The following is a 19,089-nucleotide window of genomic DNA, read 5'->3' on the forward strand; positions in this document are numbered from 1 at the left end:
TATTGCGCACATTTCTCACGTGTGGTCAGCCGAGAATCTACAAGCAACGAGGCCATATGCGTATCAACAACGATTCTGTGTGAATGTGTGGTCTGGTATTGTCAAAGACTTTTTGATTAGCCCATACTTACTACCGACACGACTTAACGGCAAATGTTATCCTATTTTTCTGGAAAAGGTGCTACCAGAACTACTGCTTTATGTTCCTATTGCTATTCGTAACGGCATGTGGTTTCAGCATGATTCGGCGCTAACCCATTTCACTGATGTGTGCACTTACATGAATACAACGTTTGGAGTGCGATGGATTGGGCGTGATGGACCGGTCCCTTGGCCACCCCAATCTAAAGATTTATCGAGCCTGGATTTCTTTTTATGGGAACATATGAAGAATCTTTATTCTGCGATTCCATTTCACTCAGATGAGGATCTCGTTACTTGAATATCCGAAGCTGCTGCACGAGTGCAAGAAATACCTGGCATCTTTGAACGTGTTCGTCGATTGCTCCACCAACGATGTCAAGCATGCATCGTGACTGGTGGGTGCAGCTTTGAACAGTTATTGTAAACATTACACTTGTCAACGACGCTTTCAAGAAACACTTTGCCTTTGCTTTCGTCTCTTATTTTTTTGGGTTTGCGCCTCACCGCGTCGCTTGCACCTATGAATTCTCATACAATAAATGATTGTTGCAATATCATGTACCTGCGTTTAAAGTTTGTATCATGAATTCGGAACCACCCTGTAGTCGTAAGAATTTGGAATTGTAAGGTACACACTTTTTACATCCTCTTAAAAAATGTAATTTTGCATGGCAAAACACAAAAATTGAGCAAAACTGGTCGAAACCTGAGAAATCTATTTTTTTTTCTAAAAAATCGTTTTTCTAAAATTTAGTTTTTCAAGAACTATTCTACCGACTTCACCTTTCGACCTAATTATTTAGCACATTTGAGATTATAATTCTCGAACCAATAAAACTGAGCCCCTGAAGGTGGAGATCCCAACATTAGATCAGAAGTTATTAAGCATGGTCTGTTTATTTTTTTTACCCCTATGCGTGTTTAAGAATTCATTTCTGCGTTTTTCTCTAATACAATTCTTAAATTCTATATTTATCTAACGCTGGATCATATCATAGTTATCAATCATATTCCGGTTGGAAAGTGTTGCATATTCTATCGGCTAGCAACCCGAAGTTTTTTCGGGAATGGACAGGATAAATTAATTTCTCCTAGTATAAGTTAACCGGGAAGCACTCCATTGATCATCAGTTAGATGAAACTCCATCATATCGTCGATATTTATTAAAAAATAAATAAGTATTTTCTTTTCGAAATTCCATAAATATATTTGAATACTTGTTGGCAAATGTAATAAAATTTGGTAATTTTATGTTGATACCTTTGAGCATGACATGAAAATCCTACTTTGGGTTAAACTTATTTTGAATTTTTAAATTTTTTTTAATTAAATCTGTGGTAATAAGAACTATGATTTTATAAAACGATAATTTTAGGTAAGCTGTTACCATTGAAAAATTATCAAAGAAATGGCTTAAATACCTTATATTTTGATTTTATTAACCGGAATTATGGGGATTTTTTATCAAACATATCATTGCAATCCAGCATGGTGATTCAGCAAAAATTTATTTCACGGTGTGGGAAAAATTTTAAAAGCAAAGCAAATTTCTTTTAAAAAAATTTTGATTTTTTTCAAAACTCTATAAAGACATTAAAAAAATTACCACCATTTTTTTAACAAATCAAACACTAAGAAATACAGTTTTCTCCCATTGAAAACCCTTAGATTCATTTTCGTATTTTTTTAAAGTGAAAAAAACTATTTCTAGCTTATTTAAAACACTGAACCTGGTTTGAATATTCTTAAAAAAATTACAGAATTTTTTAAGCATTCCTGCTGATTTCCTTCCTACGTGAGTAAATTTAAAACTCATTAATACTTCTTAGAATAAAATACCAAGTTGAGTTATTGCCTTAGGAGTATAAAATAATAGATCACATGTCCATAAATCCCAAGAATTCATTTATAACACATTTTCCTCAGAGACAATTCTCAAGATATATTCATCTAAAACAGAGAATATCCATTCATATTCATGCTATAAAGATCGGCAGATTTTATCGGCTAACAAACCGATAATTCTCCAGAAAATTATACTCGAATACATAAATTTCTCCGAAGGATATCGAGATTCAGAGGAAACACACCATCAAGCATCGAATAGATGAAAATTCATCATGCACTTCGATCCTCAAGAATAACTCGTTGAACATAAATTACAACTCGCGTAAGGAACTAATGAAATGCGACATTTCTACTCTCTCGAGTACCAATCCATCCATCCGTCTCCGCACTACCTGATAAATATATTCCAGTGGCTCACCCAAACGCCACAGTCACCACCCCGACTAATGCTTTCGCAAATCCAATTAAAGTGATCTTCGCGGGTTTCGTTCTCAGAAATATATCCTAGAAATGTCCTATCCGCATTCATTACTGTCGATCAGGAACCTCTCGGCTTATCCGAGAGCATAGCTATGGATAAATGTAACGACATAAGTTGAGACTTTGGACTTAATTTAGAGGAACGAAAGAGATGATTTCAGGGAAAGTCAGGCATGCCAGATGGCTGCAATCGATTCTGAGAGAAATCGTCTTTCGGGTTTTATGCAGAGGTAGGGTTCGGGATTATTATTAGGTAACATTACGATTCGATTAGGGGCATTTGATGGACTTTTCATTGCTGATTTCCGCCTGTAAAGGGTGTGGGGTAATAGAGATTCCGAGTCATATGGGAATGGTAATGAGGGTGTTGGGGTGAATGAAAGCAATGAATTTAAATGATTCTCACACCTGTAGGAAATATTATTTTCTAAATGTGGATTTTTCGCTTTTTAACGGAAGCTACTTTCATTCAAATAATATTTGTTTTTTAGAAAAATCATATTTGTTTCAAAAAGATTTATTTTCTTTTTGTAATTTCTTTCTTCTTTTATTTAAAATACGGTTGAAATGTTATTTTTTAGATTTATATTTAGGGCTGTTAAGTCTAAGAAATATGTTACTGAATTGAAATAAATAAGAATATCTGGGTGTCAAAGGCCTTTACACATTCATCCTGATCTTGATCGATGTGGATGTTCGATGAGGTGGAGGAAATGCAGATATAAAGAGTATTCTTCATTACAGATGACAGCTTAATTGTGACTATGTGGCTATATACAACGTGGTGTTAAGACCATAGAGTAATAAATAATAAAAAAATTTAAGTTTTAATTGAATATTAAATTCAACTTCAGGATTAAGAAATTATATTTTGCCTCACATTTAGTAAAAAATGCAAAGCTGAAAAATAAATTTCTCCGAATAGATAGTTTTCATGTCATGCTCGAAAGTATCATGATAAAATAACCAAATTTTTCCACGCTTACCACATTTTATCATATAATAATACAAAAAAGTTATTAATTTTACCAAAATCAGTACCAGAGAGCTTCAGTAAAAATGACCAAGCTTTTTGGTTTTCTCATAAAGGAAGGAGCACTGTAAGTTTTATCATATTATGGTAGTTTTGACTATTCTTTATCTTCAGAATAAAACAAATAATTTCTTTCCGCACTGAGTCAATGCACATAAAATGAACTTGGATTAGAAGTAGCAATCCAGATGGCCGGGTATGCAAACGTAATTCTCTAGGGATACTTGTTCTTATGCATTTCCTGTTCAAGCGCACTTAAAATGGATAATAATTAACAAAAATTGCATTCAGATAGACTCATAAATGAATCTGGTGACTAATTTGACAGCTTACGAAGTTGTATGTCAATTTATTGAATTGAAATAAAAGCAGAGCTATTTCTTTGCGTACTAGAATGTAATCTTAGACATAACTATTAATAGTAGTACCTTATTTACATGACACTAAAGCTATACCATAAGCTATCAGCGACGGTCTGGGAAACATCGCTGAGGATGGTTGAAGACAATTCACAATTCACATCACAATTTTATACCTCTACAGTCCTGAATCGCCAGGCCGATGATCCAAACTCGTAAAGCCAAGCCCTTTAAGAAAGATATTTTAACTGGAATCGATACCATGCACCATCGGTCCCTTCGCAAGCTGTTAAAGCTGTACCCACCCATTCACTGACCACAATTAACGATGATGGACTTCTGATATCTATTTGTAATCAGGCTTTGTGATCATCCCGCTGGGAGACTGATAACAATAAGAAAACACCAAGTTAAGACGATTTATATAAATAACGTTACCAGTATCAAAAAGCATTAACCCCCCTTGAATTTAGTGATCTGTAAACTGAATCACCCAGTATAAGTTACTGTGGGAAGGGGATAAGAGGCGCTTTTCCATTGTACCAAAGTAGGTTTCAATAGCACCATAATGAGATTAGTTTTCATAGTTAATGATATTACGATGATGCTATATAATTAAGGAAGTTAACAAGAATGCTAACCTAACAAAAAAATCTGTAGAGCAATTATTTTAGACTCTGCTGTGTCATAGCGTGCATATAAATATCCGGATGACGTATTTTAACAAGCTTATCAATCTAGCAAATAGTTTAGTTTTTGGCAACTAAGTAAATTTTTGTATGAATCACGCTACACATATACTAGACGTGATACGCGTCTAATGACGTAAAAACATACATCATTCTCGAACTGTTTAATCAACCAAAACCTAAATAAATGGAATGAATTGCGTATCTTGTATGGCAAACTTCAGACAAACATGACTTTATGTCTTACTTTTTTTTACTTTTGAACCAGCGATATGTGATCAAAATAACGTACATAGCAACAAGCAATTATTCACGAAAAGCTTGCAATCAAACTTCAAATCGGGTTCTAGAATTTGTTTTTTAAGATGGTAATGCCTGTCGCAATGTTTCCTTTTCAAACGAAGAACACGTTCTATCTTGTCATCATGTCTCGTTTTCGAAACAATTTTTAAAAATGATCGTATGCAAATTCATTCTTTCGAATATAGTGATTTTAATTTTTTTTTCTCGTAAAGTTACTAATCATACTAGATTTAAATATGCAGCTCCTGCATATTTTTTTGAAAGTCAAACTGTAAATAGGTCTGATGATGGACGCAAGTGTATACGCAATAGATCTATTATTTGTTTAGTACTTTTATATATAGCATTCGATTCGTTTTTTTTTTTTTTTTTTGAGAATATTTGTGTTTGAGCATTTGTGCAATTGTTTGATTTTATTCCGATTAAAACAGACAATTTAATAATACTTGTTAACTGTAAATAGCATTTATGAATTTATACAATAGCAAAAAACTTAAGTAAGCTCATTATCAGGAATGACAACTATATTAAGTTCAATGTACTAGTTTAATGCACTTTATTAAAAATAGTGATTAATAATTAAATAAAAATAGTAGTGATTAAATAATTATGAATTATGGAAATATTACATGTAATTGAAAATATGAGGCATCCACTGCACACATTAATTAATTCATTAAAACAAAAGTCGAAGAATTTTAGTTCCTTTAAAATTCCTTTTATAATAAATATTTAAAGCAAAAATTATTATCCTTTATATTTGTTTCTCTTTTTTATTAAGAAAAATTATTTTAAGCGTAAAAAGCTAAGACTAATCTAAGATTTTTATAGTTAAATTCGAAAAAAAAATGCCTGAAGTGAAATTAATCAACTAGTGCAGTGAGCTGCTCATATATAAATTAATTATAAAAAAAAAATCATGATCACATTTGTTAAAAAAAAGACAAAACACGAACATAAAAATAAAATCAGAAAAGCAGTTGAAGAAGCGAGTTTTTCTTTGAAAGTTTAAGTGCCTTTAAAATATATCTCTAAAGTAAATTAGAAGAACAGTTTAACATACATAGAAATGTCAAGTCATTTCGGATAAATATTTCATAACTTTTCCTGAAGTAAAATATAGATAAGTCGAAACAAAATTTGCATTTCTTTAATTTTAAAAATGATATCATTTGCATTAAAGATTCGAGTTTTGAAAATCTGGATTAGGACTATCGTACTTTCTTTTTTAAATGAGAAAAACGGCAAATTGAAATTGTAGTTATTTTTTTTTTGTCTATGTTTTAAAAATATTCTAAACATACTCACTTTCATAAAAATAAATACATTCCTTTGATTACGAATTGCTTCTCAAATGAATAATATATCCATCTGTATATAGGACATAGGGTTTATAATGGATCGATTAAGAAATAATTTTGCAAAACACTGAAGATCCTTTTTAAAATTATTTTTTTTAATATAATACATTATTGGAAGTTATTTTGCTTTCATGAATTATTCATAAAAAATATTATCATGAAAATGAAAAACTTTTATAGTAATTTGATATGAATATCAGCATCATATATGTACATAAATTATTTAATAATGTTTTTCGGAACGAAAAAAAAAATGAATTAATAACGAAATTTAGTTCTGTCAAATAAAAGAAAACAAAAAAAAAGAAAGTTTTGTATAAAAAAGAGGGAGATGAATTTAAGAATATGACGGCAAAAATTGGGATTTATAAACATGGAATAAGTGTTTTTACAGCTAATATTAAGGGAACTTATTTTCAAAAATAATAATATTTCTTAATTTTTTTATACAATATACAAAAAAGTTTCATCCATGAATTTCTTGTTAAGCAAAAAATAATTTTTTTCTGAAAAAATCTGAGTTTAATAATCATATTAATTAAATTAGGATAGATAATTCATAAATAAATAAATTAAAAATAAATAAATTAAAAATAAATTAATTAATTAAAATAAATTAAATAAATAATTCATAAAAACTTTGATAAGACTAATTTTCAATTGATAAGAGATGCAGGCTAGCAAATAACAAATGTTATAAGCAAGCTAGCAAATATTATAAAACATTTTGCAAATCCTATGAAAAAAATTTTCACGGGATGTAGGGCTTTAACCAGTACTCTGAGAGATTTTGCGTTCAGCAAATGGGGTGCATATTGGTTCAGAATTGTGGGTTAGTATAAGGTGCAGACATACACACATACATCTAAACAGCCTGATTTTGTTATGTAGATGGTCTTAAAGACCTTTTATGTACAAGAGAAATTATGTAGTATCAATTTATTATAACTCTTCAGAAAAATATATATTTCATTTCTATGTAAGCTTCTGACACAAATATTCATTATGAAATAAATATCTCTACTATACCATGAAATCTTGAAAACTCAGTAATGCTTATTAATAGAATTAAAATGAATTTTTAAATTGCATTAATAAACAAACTCTTTATTTTTCATTAAAAACTACGGTTCCACCATTTGATCACTATACGCTTGCCTAATATTTTGTGAACTAAGAACGATCTGTGCTTTTGCTATTGCTTTCAAGGGAATCACTACTTATTGGATATTTATGAGTCCTATTATACCTTCATACGCTGACATATTCTTTTAAAGTATGAAAGATAAACTTCATGTAAAGCCTTTTATTCATTAAATTAGTGATTTTAGTTTTTCGTGAGCAATAAATACTATTACCATTATTTTTATACCTCTTTTATTTTACGTTTTTATACTTATAATTGCTCCATCACTTGATATTTCGCTTATTTGTTGCCAACACGAAAACGATATATCATATTTTCTTAGTTTTCTATATTGATACACATTAGTGCTTTATATAATAATGCATATGTAAAAAGATATTCATCAAAATAAAACAGGTTTCGTGTTAAAGCTTCATTATATTAGGAAGTATGTTAATGTCTTAAACATCACTTATTATAACCATTTATTTATATTGTTATTTTAAAAGTTTTTATTTTTAAAAAGGAACTCTCTTGTAAATAAATTCATTAAAATTCAGATGTTTCTTATTTAAATTTATCAAACAATTTCAAGAATAAGCATCTTGAATTTACATAAATAAATGATTATTGCGGTTCTAAAACTAAAATCAACAATATAATTTTTAACCAGTGACATTTTCAAGAAATTGCTTAGCAAAATTTTAAGCATAATACATTTTTTAATCAAAATATGCCATACGAAACAGGTCTCTCATACTAGTTTAAGCTGTGAACTATACAATTAAAATACTCCAAGCGTAGAGTTGCTTAGCTTATAGTAACGTTAGTTTTTAAATTTAGAATTTGAAAAAAAACGCTATCTTTTGTTATTTAGAAACAATGAAACTCTCATTTTTCAAAATTAAATATATCTTAGTTTCACGCATCACATCATTAGGTAGCATGTTATTATCGTAAATACCACTGAGTATTATGATTTGTTTCACTCATTGTTTATCCAGTTTTTATTTTTGAAAATGGTCTCGTTTGCAAATAAATGCATTTAAATTTTAAATCATTTGTATTCTAATTTATCAAACAATTCTGAGAATAAACACTTTTGCATAAATAAATGTTTATCACAGTTGTCAAATTGCAATCGCCAACACCGGTATTTTTTTTAACAATCACTGTTCTTTTTAAGAACTAATTAACATAACATGCCGGTGCTGAAACTGTAACAATGCATGCAAAAGCGTCAAGATGCATTTAAAAACATTGAAACGGTTGTAACGATAAAAATCTCTAATTATCTCAATGGGAAATCTGTTTCAAAAGACATTTTGGCAAGCAAAAAAAAATCTTTAATTGTCGAGTTTCCTTCGCCGCTTAAGAATTACAATTTTTCATTCAAGTAGTTTCTCGCGTAGAAAGATTTATAATATTTGTATGCATATTTATAGAGTTATGAACGTCGTATTTACCAAAATGGTTGAAAAAAGAGCCATATGTAAAGATCTGTTAATAATTTCATGAGTGTTATCTTTGAATTGCTCATTATTTGAAGTGAAGTTATCTTTTTTTTTTGGTTATTAAGAGAAATGCATGTTCCCTCATGTATTAAGCATCATTGTTGAATAAATTAATGAAGTAATAACGAATGCTATTTTTAATTGTGTTTTAGAATGCAATCTACAAAATAAATATATTTTCAAGGATAATGGGATGAAAAATTTTGGCGATAAGAGTTATGTGTTTATTTGAAAACTTGATAACCGTAAAACTTGTAAAATAGTATAACAAATTTAATTTTAAAAAAACCTAAACCGTTCTCAAGAAATTTTAAATCATTGTTTTATTTTTTAAGGCTCTGATAATGTGTATCTTGTCTCTATTAAATATTGTTTCAAAAACAATACGAGTGTTTTTAAGACAATGAAAGTATTTGTTACAAAATATTAGATTTTTTAAAGTAATTTTTAGTTTTAGCAACTCTCATTTTTTTGTTATTTCAATATAGATAAAAAGTAATTCCTTTTAAAACAAAAATATAAATTTAAAAAGATCTTATTCTTTTCAAAATAAAGTTTTCTAATAAATAAAGTAATATAAAAGTAAGCCAAGTCTTTATAAGAACGAAAAAAAAAATGTCGCATTTATGTATTTTTATTCAATTTTCGATCTTCGTTACTCTTTTACTTTTTGCCACTTTAAATAGGAAAAAATTATTCCCTTTTAAAGAAATAAAAGGACTTTTTTAACCACTTAATGTCGTTTAAGTCTTTTTTTCTCTTTCGTCTTCAGACAACCTAAATTTGCAAATATCTAAAGTTTGTGAAAGTGAAATAAATAAATTCAACTGAAATCATAGTTTATATCAATTTTTGAAAAGCTAAGTACTTGAAACGCTTTGAAACAAATTTATAAAAAATTAATAAGAGAAATTAGAACTTTGTACCTCTGATGCAATCGTCTTTACACGTCTGGTAAATTTCTCATTTATATTCACCATTACAGAATGGTAACTTGATCATTAACTTATTATTTATTCATATGAAATAAATAAAATTAACTACTAAATTAAAAAAGTTATTGATTTTTAAATTTTGAGAAAATACAGTACTTCAAAATCCATATGAATATATATACAAAAGATTTTACTTTCTAATTTATTATTAATATAGCCAAAGCAAAATTTATCATTACAATAGAGTGAGGGACACCAAAATATTTAAACGAAAAAAAGAAGAAAAAAACTTTTGGTGTGATTAAGGATTTTGGGTTTGGTGTGGTTTGTATTTATATGGATTTTAAGTTTTTTTAAAAATATTTTCAGCCAAATTAAGGTTATTTAGAATTTTCCAAAGCTGTTTTAATCTATCTACATGTCAATACAATGCGTACACCGCATAATTTTAACATATAAGAATATTTGAATCTCACTTCTCACTTTTGAGAAAATATCTTAGAATATGATTTAGATGTGGAATTTTATAACGCTGTTAATCGATAAAGAAATCCTTCAAAAAATAACGTATACATTTTATAATTAACAAAAATTTCTTCAGTGACAATAATTTTTTAATCATTGTATTTTACAGTTGAATATTTATTATTGTTGAAGCTTGCATTGGTATTGAAAATAAGATTATTTTTTATTATTTATCTTCAAGCCTTTAATCAAAAAATTATGTTTTTCAAATAATAATGCTGACTTTACAGGAACTAGCATATACCATTTAAGATTCCAATTTAAAATTACATTTAACGATTTCTGTCAAATGAATTTCAAAGGTGATATCATGGTTACAGATTTATTCATCTATGTTTTATATTTTAGCTTGCACTACTTATTGTATTAAAATTTCATAAGTGCTAGATTACATATTATTTATTCAACACGACAAGTCACAAAATATATTCTATTTACTTCAAAATCTAATTAACTTGTGAGATCGAAATTTTAGTTTTATTCTTCACCATGTTATTTGAAAATTTACTATTTTAAGCAAAGCGTATTAATCAGCATTAATTAGTTTGCAACAATAATATATATTGTTGCGATAAATTCTCAAAATTATTCATTTTACGTATTGTATTTAAAAAAGCGTAGCTGCGTTTCTAGTTTTAGTGTTTGAAGAATTAATTTATGTGAAGGATTATGGATAAAACTCAATATTTTTAACCATCTAGATTATTGTAGCCAGAATGAGTTTTACTAAAAATTAGCTTTATTTTGATGGCTAGTTAACTACAAGTATTGCAGTTAATTTATGTAATCTGCTATAAGTAATTTAAATATCCTAAATAGGCAATTATATTATAATTGTGAATATTTTTTTTCCAAAATCTAAATATAATTTCTTTTATGTAACGCAATCTATATTAATTCTTTTCTAAGCAAACTTGTAAATATTAATCGTGACTATAGATTTGCTTCCATATTTTATAACAATTGCTTTCATTCTTACTTATTCATTTCGCATTCGGCAAAAGAAATTCTGGTAAAATAAACGAACTGTATGTTACTTATATCTCAGGTAAAAAAATCAGTAATAAAACCGAAAAACGGTTATCAAGAACATTCATTTGATATTTTTTCCATTCATACATGATAACGGTTTACCGAAAATAACCAAATAAAGGGTCTTCATGTCATAGTCTAAAATATAATGAAAACAATACAAAATTTTACAACATTTATTAAACTTTAACGCACATTATGGAACGTTATTTTATTTTCAACTGCACCAAAATCATTGCTAAAGCGCTATGGTAAAAAATAAAATTACCGAGTTATTTGGTGTGCCCATAGAGCCAGAAACACGGTAAATTTTACTATATTCTTTTAGTTTTGAAAATAATTTTCTCTCAGTGTAGCAATCATAAAATTTATTAAAATATGTGTTACTATAAGTTTATTTGTGAAGATTGCTTAAGGTTTCCTAGATTATTTATCAAACGCATGTACTATATCTTATAATTTGACCACAAGTAAGGAGTTAAAAAAAAGTCAAATAATTTGATTTATTAAACGTCAACAATGAAGTAATAAAAATATCTTCATAAAAAATGAAGAAAAAAAACTAAATTTATAAATACGGGTATTTAATTATTACTAAAAATACGTCTGTTTGTTTTGTTTGATTTTAATAAAGTTCTTTTAAATTATACAAAATTATATTGATTTTTACTTGATAGTAGGTGTAAAAGACAATGAACACATGCACAAGAAAGTACATCACTTATCATTAAAAAATTTCTAATAAAAAACATTCTATGGAGCCAACACTTTAAGAAAAGAGTTGTACATCATCAAATTAACTACACTGCACAAAATTTTAGTATACATCCACCAGTTTGGGTGTTAAGGTAAACTGAATGCATCTTTAAATAGTTGTAGTTTTCATGCAGAAATTTATATAAAATAGACAAAATAACACTTGTTTGAAATAATTAGTGCGAAAATATATATGTGCTTTTCTTTTAAAGGAAACGTTTTTGCTATGAATCCATAAATTGTTTCTAATGAGCATGAAAACACGTGTTAACCATAACTAAACAAACGAAAAATGAATAAATAAACTATAGTAGTGAATAAGTAAATAAAATATGCGGCTACTTTAACTGTAAAAAAAATAGTTTACTTCAACACCAAAAATAATCGCATTTAAGCACAATTTTATTTTTACTAAGTGAGTTTACTTTCAGGGAATATATGATGTTAATTATTAAACTATTTAGTTTCGAACTTGAAGAAATGATAAAAATATTGATCATTTTTGGGTATATGAAGAATTTTCAAAAGAGTTAGAATTCTATTGAAAAATATAATGAACAAACTTCTCCCATTATTCAAAAAAGGTAATGAATTGTAAATGAATAACAGATGATAACTCAAAAACGTAAAACTACAATTTTCGATCGATTAACAAGAGCTTTGCTCAATGAAGCACAAAATGGCTGAAGGAAACACGAGACTGAAAAGTTATAACAAGTAAAAATTTGTTTAATCAATAGAAGAATAAGTAAAAGCTTAAGGAAGATAAACTAATAAAGGAAGTCAGATTAGAAACTAGTGTGTGAGAAAAATAGGGTTAGACCCCAATTGAGCAATAAGTAGAAATTCAATTAAAATAGATTATCAAAAATTAGGAAAGAATGATCTACCAGAAAGAATATTGATTAATTGATTTAAATTTTAATTTAAAATTTAAATCTGCGATTAGACTTCTTGCTGTGTTTAGTGATTGACGACCTTTGGGAAATAAAAATAAATATTTGAGTGAAGAAGAAATACAAAACCCTTTCCGAACTATAACCATCAACTATTGAATTTTGGAGGTGCAAGCAAGATGTTAAAACCATCAAAAACCAAGTTTACTTTTCTAAAGTCACTAAAATATATTCTGGTTTCACTAGGAACTATCTAACTAGTGGCATTCTTCTGATTTCAATTTCTTGCAATAGAGCTTCTATTGTTATTGACTAAAGTTTGAATATTGTATTTTGTTTTTTATCTCTTAAATATTAACTATATCAAAAAAAAAATAATTATACCAATACATTAACACACAATTATGTATAAAGGAAAACACTCGATTAACAATTAATTGTTAATCAGAAAGTGCATAAGGTTCTGTATTTAGAGAACTAAATCGTGACTATGGAAATGTGTCCAAAATTGCTCCGCCATTTTCCCAAGAGGAACCCAAAGATCTGAAGCTGCGTAAGCTTCCAGCTGCCACTGGAAAAAAAACCTTTTCTTGCACAATGACAACTCGGTGTTATAACTGTTCTGATATCACAGCTTCATATGTATTTATAATAGCATAAATTTATGTACTAGAATTAACTTAATTTCTAATTGAATAGTCTTATAAGCATGCACTGGATTTTTTGCCAATCTAATCTAAAATTTCTAAAATGAAATTACTTTTGAAAATTAAAAAAAAAATCATTTGCTTACCTTTTAACTTACTTGTTCATTTGCTCCTTTTTGTTAGTATTTTTTATTTATTTAATTGATATATGCGTTAATTAAATTATGTATTTATTTATTCAGTTGATTGATGTGTTATTAATTGATTTCTGTGTTAATTTACTTTTTATTTTCAGTTCATTTATTTTTTTTCTGGAAGAAATGGAAAATCTTTTAGCATACAAATATAAATAAATTAAAAAATTTAATAAGCTTCATTTATTTTTAATTAACCGAGACGCTGATTCAGAATAAGAATAAGTATTCATTAACTCGAAGCATTTACAATAATAAAATAAAAGCTTTTAAAACTAATAGCTATTTTGAAATTAAATATCTTAAAAATTGAAAAAACTAAACTATGTCATTTCGAAATATTATATTTATGCTTTTACTATTTTGTTTAATTTTAAATTTTTTTACTAAATCAGAAAATAAGAAAATACTAATGATGAGTACTGTCTGAATAAATAAGCAGAAAGTTTTCAAAAATCAATTTCAAAAATTATATAATAATTTAAATCTTTAGAAATAATAAATGCGCACAAATGAAATAATTTATGAAAAATATTGTCTATAAAAATATTGTTGTTCCTTAAAATTGTTTATACAATCACAAGAAAATTCAAAAAATTAATATTTTACTGAAGCAGATTTCTTTAAATGAAGATAATATGAAGAAATATTATCCTCGGCAAATATTAAAGAATTATATATGCATTAACAAAGAACGAGACTTTCATAATTACTTATATCTGGCAAAAAGTTTAAATTTTTAAGAAAAGACTTAAAATTTAAGAAAGCGCTAAATATAATGCTTTAATCTTTAGGAGTAAACTAAACAAAAAATTTAAACTTAAAAAAGTATTTCAAGAATCTTTTTATTTCTTTTAAGAAAAATAACGCATTTAGAGCAATGATTGTAATTTAAAAGAACATAATTATTATTCAGCAACATTTAAGTAAAGATTCAGGTACATTTAGCTTACTGTATGGTAATGACATTTCTAGTTAAATGAAAGTATAACTCTGGTTAACAAAACAATAGTATACGGCATTTAAGCCATTTATTTTCCCACTCGTGCTGTAATGGTTTACCGGAAATTCTGTTTTTCTTAATTATAGTCCTGATTACCACTCAAATAGTGAAACATATAAAACTGAAAAGAAACTTTAACCAAATAAATGGTTTTTATGCCATGATCTAAGGTATCATGATACAATTTGCAAATTTTACCACTTTTATAAAATTTTACCATAATTCTGGTTAAAAATAACAACATATACGGTATTAACCCTTCACTTAATACTTTTTTCCTTTAATATGGTAACGCTTTACCGAAATTTCTGGTTAACCTTACGTTCAGTAAAAAATGCCAAACTGAATAATTAAGTTAACCGAATAAATTGCTTTTATACCGTTCCCTAAAGTATCAGGATAAAATTACCAAAATTTGAATCAGAATGGTTAATCATATTTTATTATTAGCTTTACCAATATCATTTCCAAAACTCTTCGGTAAAAAATACCGAGCTTTCTGGTGTTCTCGTTGACCCAGAAACAATAAAAATTTACCATATTCTGGTAGTTTTGAAGAAACTTTTTTTTTCTCAATAAAGAGTTATGTTTTTTTATCCTTAGATATTATATAATGATTTTTTTTTCATATCAAAAGATTCACAGCTTATGCTTTTAGTTCACAAGATAGTTGAAAACACTAACATCATCAGTTAGTATAAGCATTTATATGAAAATCAAATAAGAAACCAAAAAAAATTAGATTTTAGAAATTGATCATAGCTTTACTTTTCTTGATCGAAGTACTAAGAAGAAAATCTGAATTTCGATTTAAAAAAAGTCTCAAGTTAAGAAAATACAAGCTGAATATTGTTGTTAAATGTACTGAACAAAATTTAAAAAAAGTTAAAAAAATATCGTTTTTAAAATTATACATACTGTTGTTCTTCGTAAAAATATCTTTAATTGTTTAATAATTCCCTCTAGCAATTAAGTTTTTTATAATATTATGAAATTATTCATAATTACATACAACTATTTAATAATTTCTTGGAATCAATTATACGTTACTAATTTCGATTAGCTTTATTCCATTTGTTACAAAACTGACACGCGATGAAATTAGTTTCCATGATTTAAAAAAGTTGTAGTTCGTAGGTCTCTGAAGAAAATGTTTAGCTGACAAATCGATCGAGATTTAAACCTCAATTATAAAAATGTGCTTAGTAAAAAAAATTACGAGATTATTTTGAAATTAGCCAGATAATTAACTTATTTTTGATATTATAATTATAATTTAATTACATTTTATTTTGTTTTATAATATCGATATAATTTAATCATATTTGGTGCTGTCCAATTAGTTATGGCAGCTGATAGTTAAATAAAAATAAAAATCATTTTTTGTTAAAGTATTTGTGCTAAGCAAATAAGTAAATTGTTCATCATTATTCATAGACTGTCATTATTCATCTGTTACATAAAAATAAAAGAAAGTTTTTGTCTTCGTAATTTAATTTTGGTTGTCTCATCCAAATAATTGATTTTATTTCGAAGAAACACGAACAAAAATGAATGCATGATTATTATTCATAAAAAAAATATTGTTGAAAATAAAATAAACCTGAAATTGTCACAAAAAACCATTTACAAAAATTAAATTCTATTATTTTTACAGCCATGTTTGTTAGTAATCAGTTTTCCTATGTATACAAAGTTTTTTTTCTTTTTTAACGGTAATTGGCCAGTACAAAACTCAGATTTTTCTGCATAAGAAATTGGTATTTTCGTATCTAAATTTTTCTGCAACGTTGCTAAATATTTGTTCGATACTCAAATATGGGTTTAAATAAAAAATGTGGATTTAAATATGAGTTTAAAATGCAATTTTATTTAATAATGATATTTTATGAGGAAATTAAACAACATTTACTCTTTCATCTCTTATTTACATTACGGAGCAAACTTTCTTAAATTGTAAAAAGATAACGCGTTCAAAAAAAGGAATGAGTTCAAAAAAATAAATTATTATTGAATTTTACACACATTAAAAACTCGAACTGCGTTTTCTTTTATTCGTTCAGCTAAACATCTGAAATATTTCTGTCGAAACCTAGTTATTTAATCCATTAGTGAAGACAGTCGTTTTTAGGGATGATTCTAAAAATAAGGATTATAATGAGGGAAGATAAATTAAGGAAGATTAAAAAAATGTATCTTTCCTCCACAAAAATTATTTTAGACCATAAAATTTACTTACGTTCTTCTTAAAGGTTACTTTTAGTTTTATGATAACACTAACTTATCAATCTTTTTCAGGATAATGCATTTTTTTTCTTAATTAGAAAAAAAATTACATTATTAAAAATTGCAAATTTTTTCAATTAATAAATTTAGAAATTAGTTTGTATTATTTATTATGATTAATTACTATAAATAATACTCTTTAGTAATTTTGGATTCTTGATTTTAAAGGAGAAGTGCAATATTCTAAGGATTTCTCAATTTTTCAATTAAATGATTGATAATATTCATTTTATATCATGACACCAATAATTTAACGTAAATATCAAAAATATTTAAAAAATACGACTTAATAGCATTAAGGAGGGGGGAGTCTATTTTTTTTCTTGTTAATATTCTTTTTATCAGAAATATTTTATGACAATGCATAAACAAGCAAATTAAGGACTCTAATTAGAGCGGGTCATCTAAAACAACAAATTGGTAATAAATTTATGTGTATCTATTATTCCACTTCTTCTTTTTCTTTATTTATTATTTTTTATTTTTCATAATTCATTAATAGAGATCTTATAATGTTCTTTAATTCTTTACAAGAATTAAAATTTATTCGCACTTGTTGCAATTAAAATGCACAATTAAAATGAGGATAACTCCCACCTTTTCCTAGAAATATCCAGAGAGATATCAACGCAATACGAGAAGGCATATCGAGTTGAGATGCTTCCTTCTGATCAGATCTGTTTCAGCCCACTCCATGAGATGAGGATGACCAATAGCCACAATACTTGTGAGATCTAGAATCCCGCGTTTCTACCTTTTGAAAGACATCAACGCCATCTAGTGAGCACTTTTTTCCCACACTAATTGGAACAGTTTAGGTTTCTTTTGGAGTGGGTAGTTTATCTTCTAAAATCTACTTGCCATTCTAACTTAAGTTTTTTTTTTTTCTTTAAATGTATCTCTTTTTGAATATTGTAGCAATTTAACGTAGTTGAGTTCAAAAAATTAGTTAAGATGTTTTTTTTTTCCTTTTTAAATGTTAACTAAGCCAAATTAATAGTTCATTATATTTAGAATGAAGGAAAACTTCACTTACCCTTTTTGACGCTTTTTTTTCTTTCAGAAAAACAAACAAAAAATAAAAAATAATCGAAAATAATGTACAAGTTTATATTCATTCAATCAATACTAGTCACAATATTAAGATCCATTTTTAAAGGAATGGGTATGTTATTACTTACTTACATTTGGTATTATTAGAATTATTTACCTACATATGGTAGGTATCAGAAAATTAAATTAAGCACCATATGTTAAAGATTTTCTTCATACGTTAAAGATTTGTTCGTCAATAAAGATGTAAATCTTTACAATTTGGCTCCGATAAATAGGACTTACTTTTTTTTTAATTGTGTGTTGGTTTACAAAATTTGAAGTTTTTAGATAAACTAATGTCGCACAAAATAGCGACTATGTAAATTTAAATTTATAGAATTGTGAGAATGAATAATTGTAATATTTCATATATTTTAAATTTTTCATAGCTTTTTGAGCTTTGTTCTAAAGTGCTAATATAGTAATCGCATAAAATAATTAGTAAAAAATATGTTCATATTTGGTTGAAATGTGGTTTTAAAATGAAATGAGTTTAATAGGTAGTTTTTGCAACTTATTTTTACTCCGTTATTTTTTTGAAATTTTATTTTCGATTCTTTGTTCATGAAACAAACACTTTCATTATTTCCGCTTGATAATGCGATCTGTACGTGAAAAGTTATCCTAGAAATTTTGTTACTTAGTTAAAGGATAAACGAGTTATAACGAAAAAAATACGAAAAATAAAAATTGCAAATGATAACTAGTTTTTACTTCCTCTCTTGAAAAAAAGATTTATGGGTATTATTTAAAGCGATGAGTGATGAAAAATTAGTGAGGTAAGGCAATTAAAAGTGCATAAACTTTCGAACTAATTACTGTATCTTAAAACATTTGATGTAAAGTTAAAAGTTAACAAACA

The 19,089-nt window shown here is 27.0% G+C and overlaps 1 protein-coding gene across 1 annotated transcript in view; it reads right to left on the reverse strand.

Annotated features, from left to right (window-relative positions):
* LOC107440160 (uncharacterized) overlaps nucleotides 1–17,879 on the reverse strand; it is a 137,565-nt gene extending 119,686 nt beyond the window's left edge. The window contains exon 1 of the mRNA XM_016053000.4: nucleotides 17,730–17,879. Coding sequence (XP_015908486.1) covers nucleotides 17,730–17,778 — 49 coding nt within the window. The 5' untranslated portion in view covers nucleotides 17,779–17,879. The remainder of the gene's footprint in view (nucleotides 1–17,729) is intronic.
* Between the last annotated feature and the right edge of the window lie 1,210 nt (nucleotides 17,880–19,089).

Source organism: Parasteatoda tepidariorum, chromosome 8, assembly GCF_982258835.1.
Source record: "Parasteatoda tepidariorum strain Cologne lab strain chromosome 8, Ptep-v5.0, whole genome shotgun sequence".
NCBI classification, from domain to species: domain Eukaryota; kingdom Metazoa; phylum Arthropoda; class Arachnida; order Araneae; family Theridiidae; genus Parasteatoda; species Parasteatoda tepidariorum.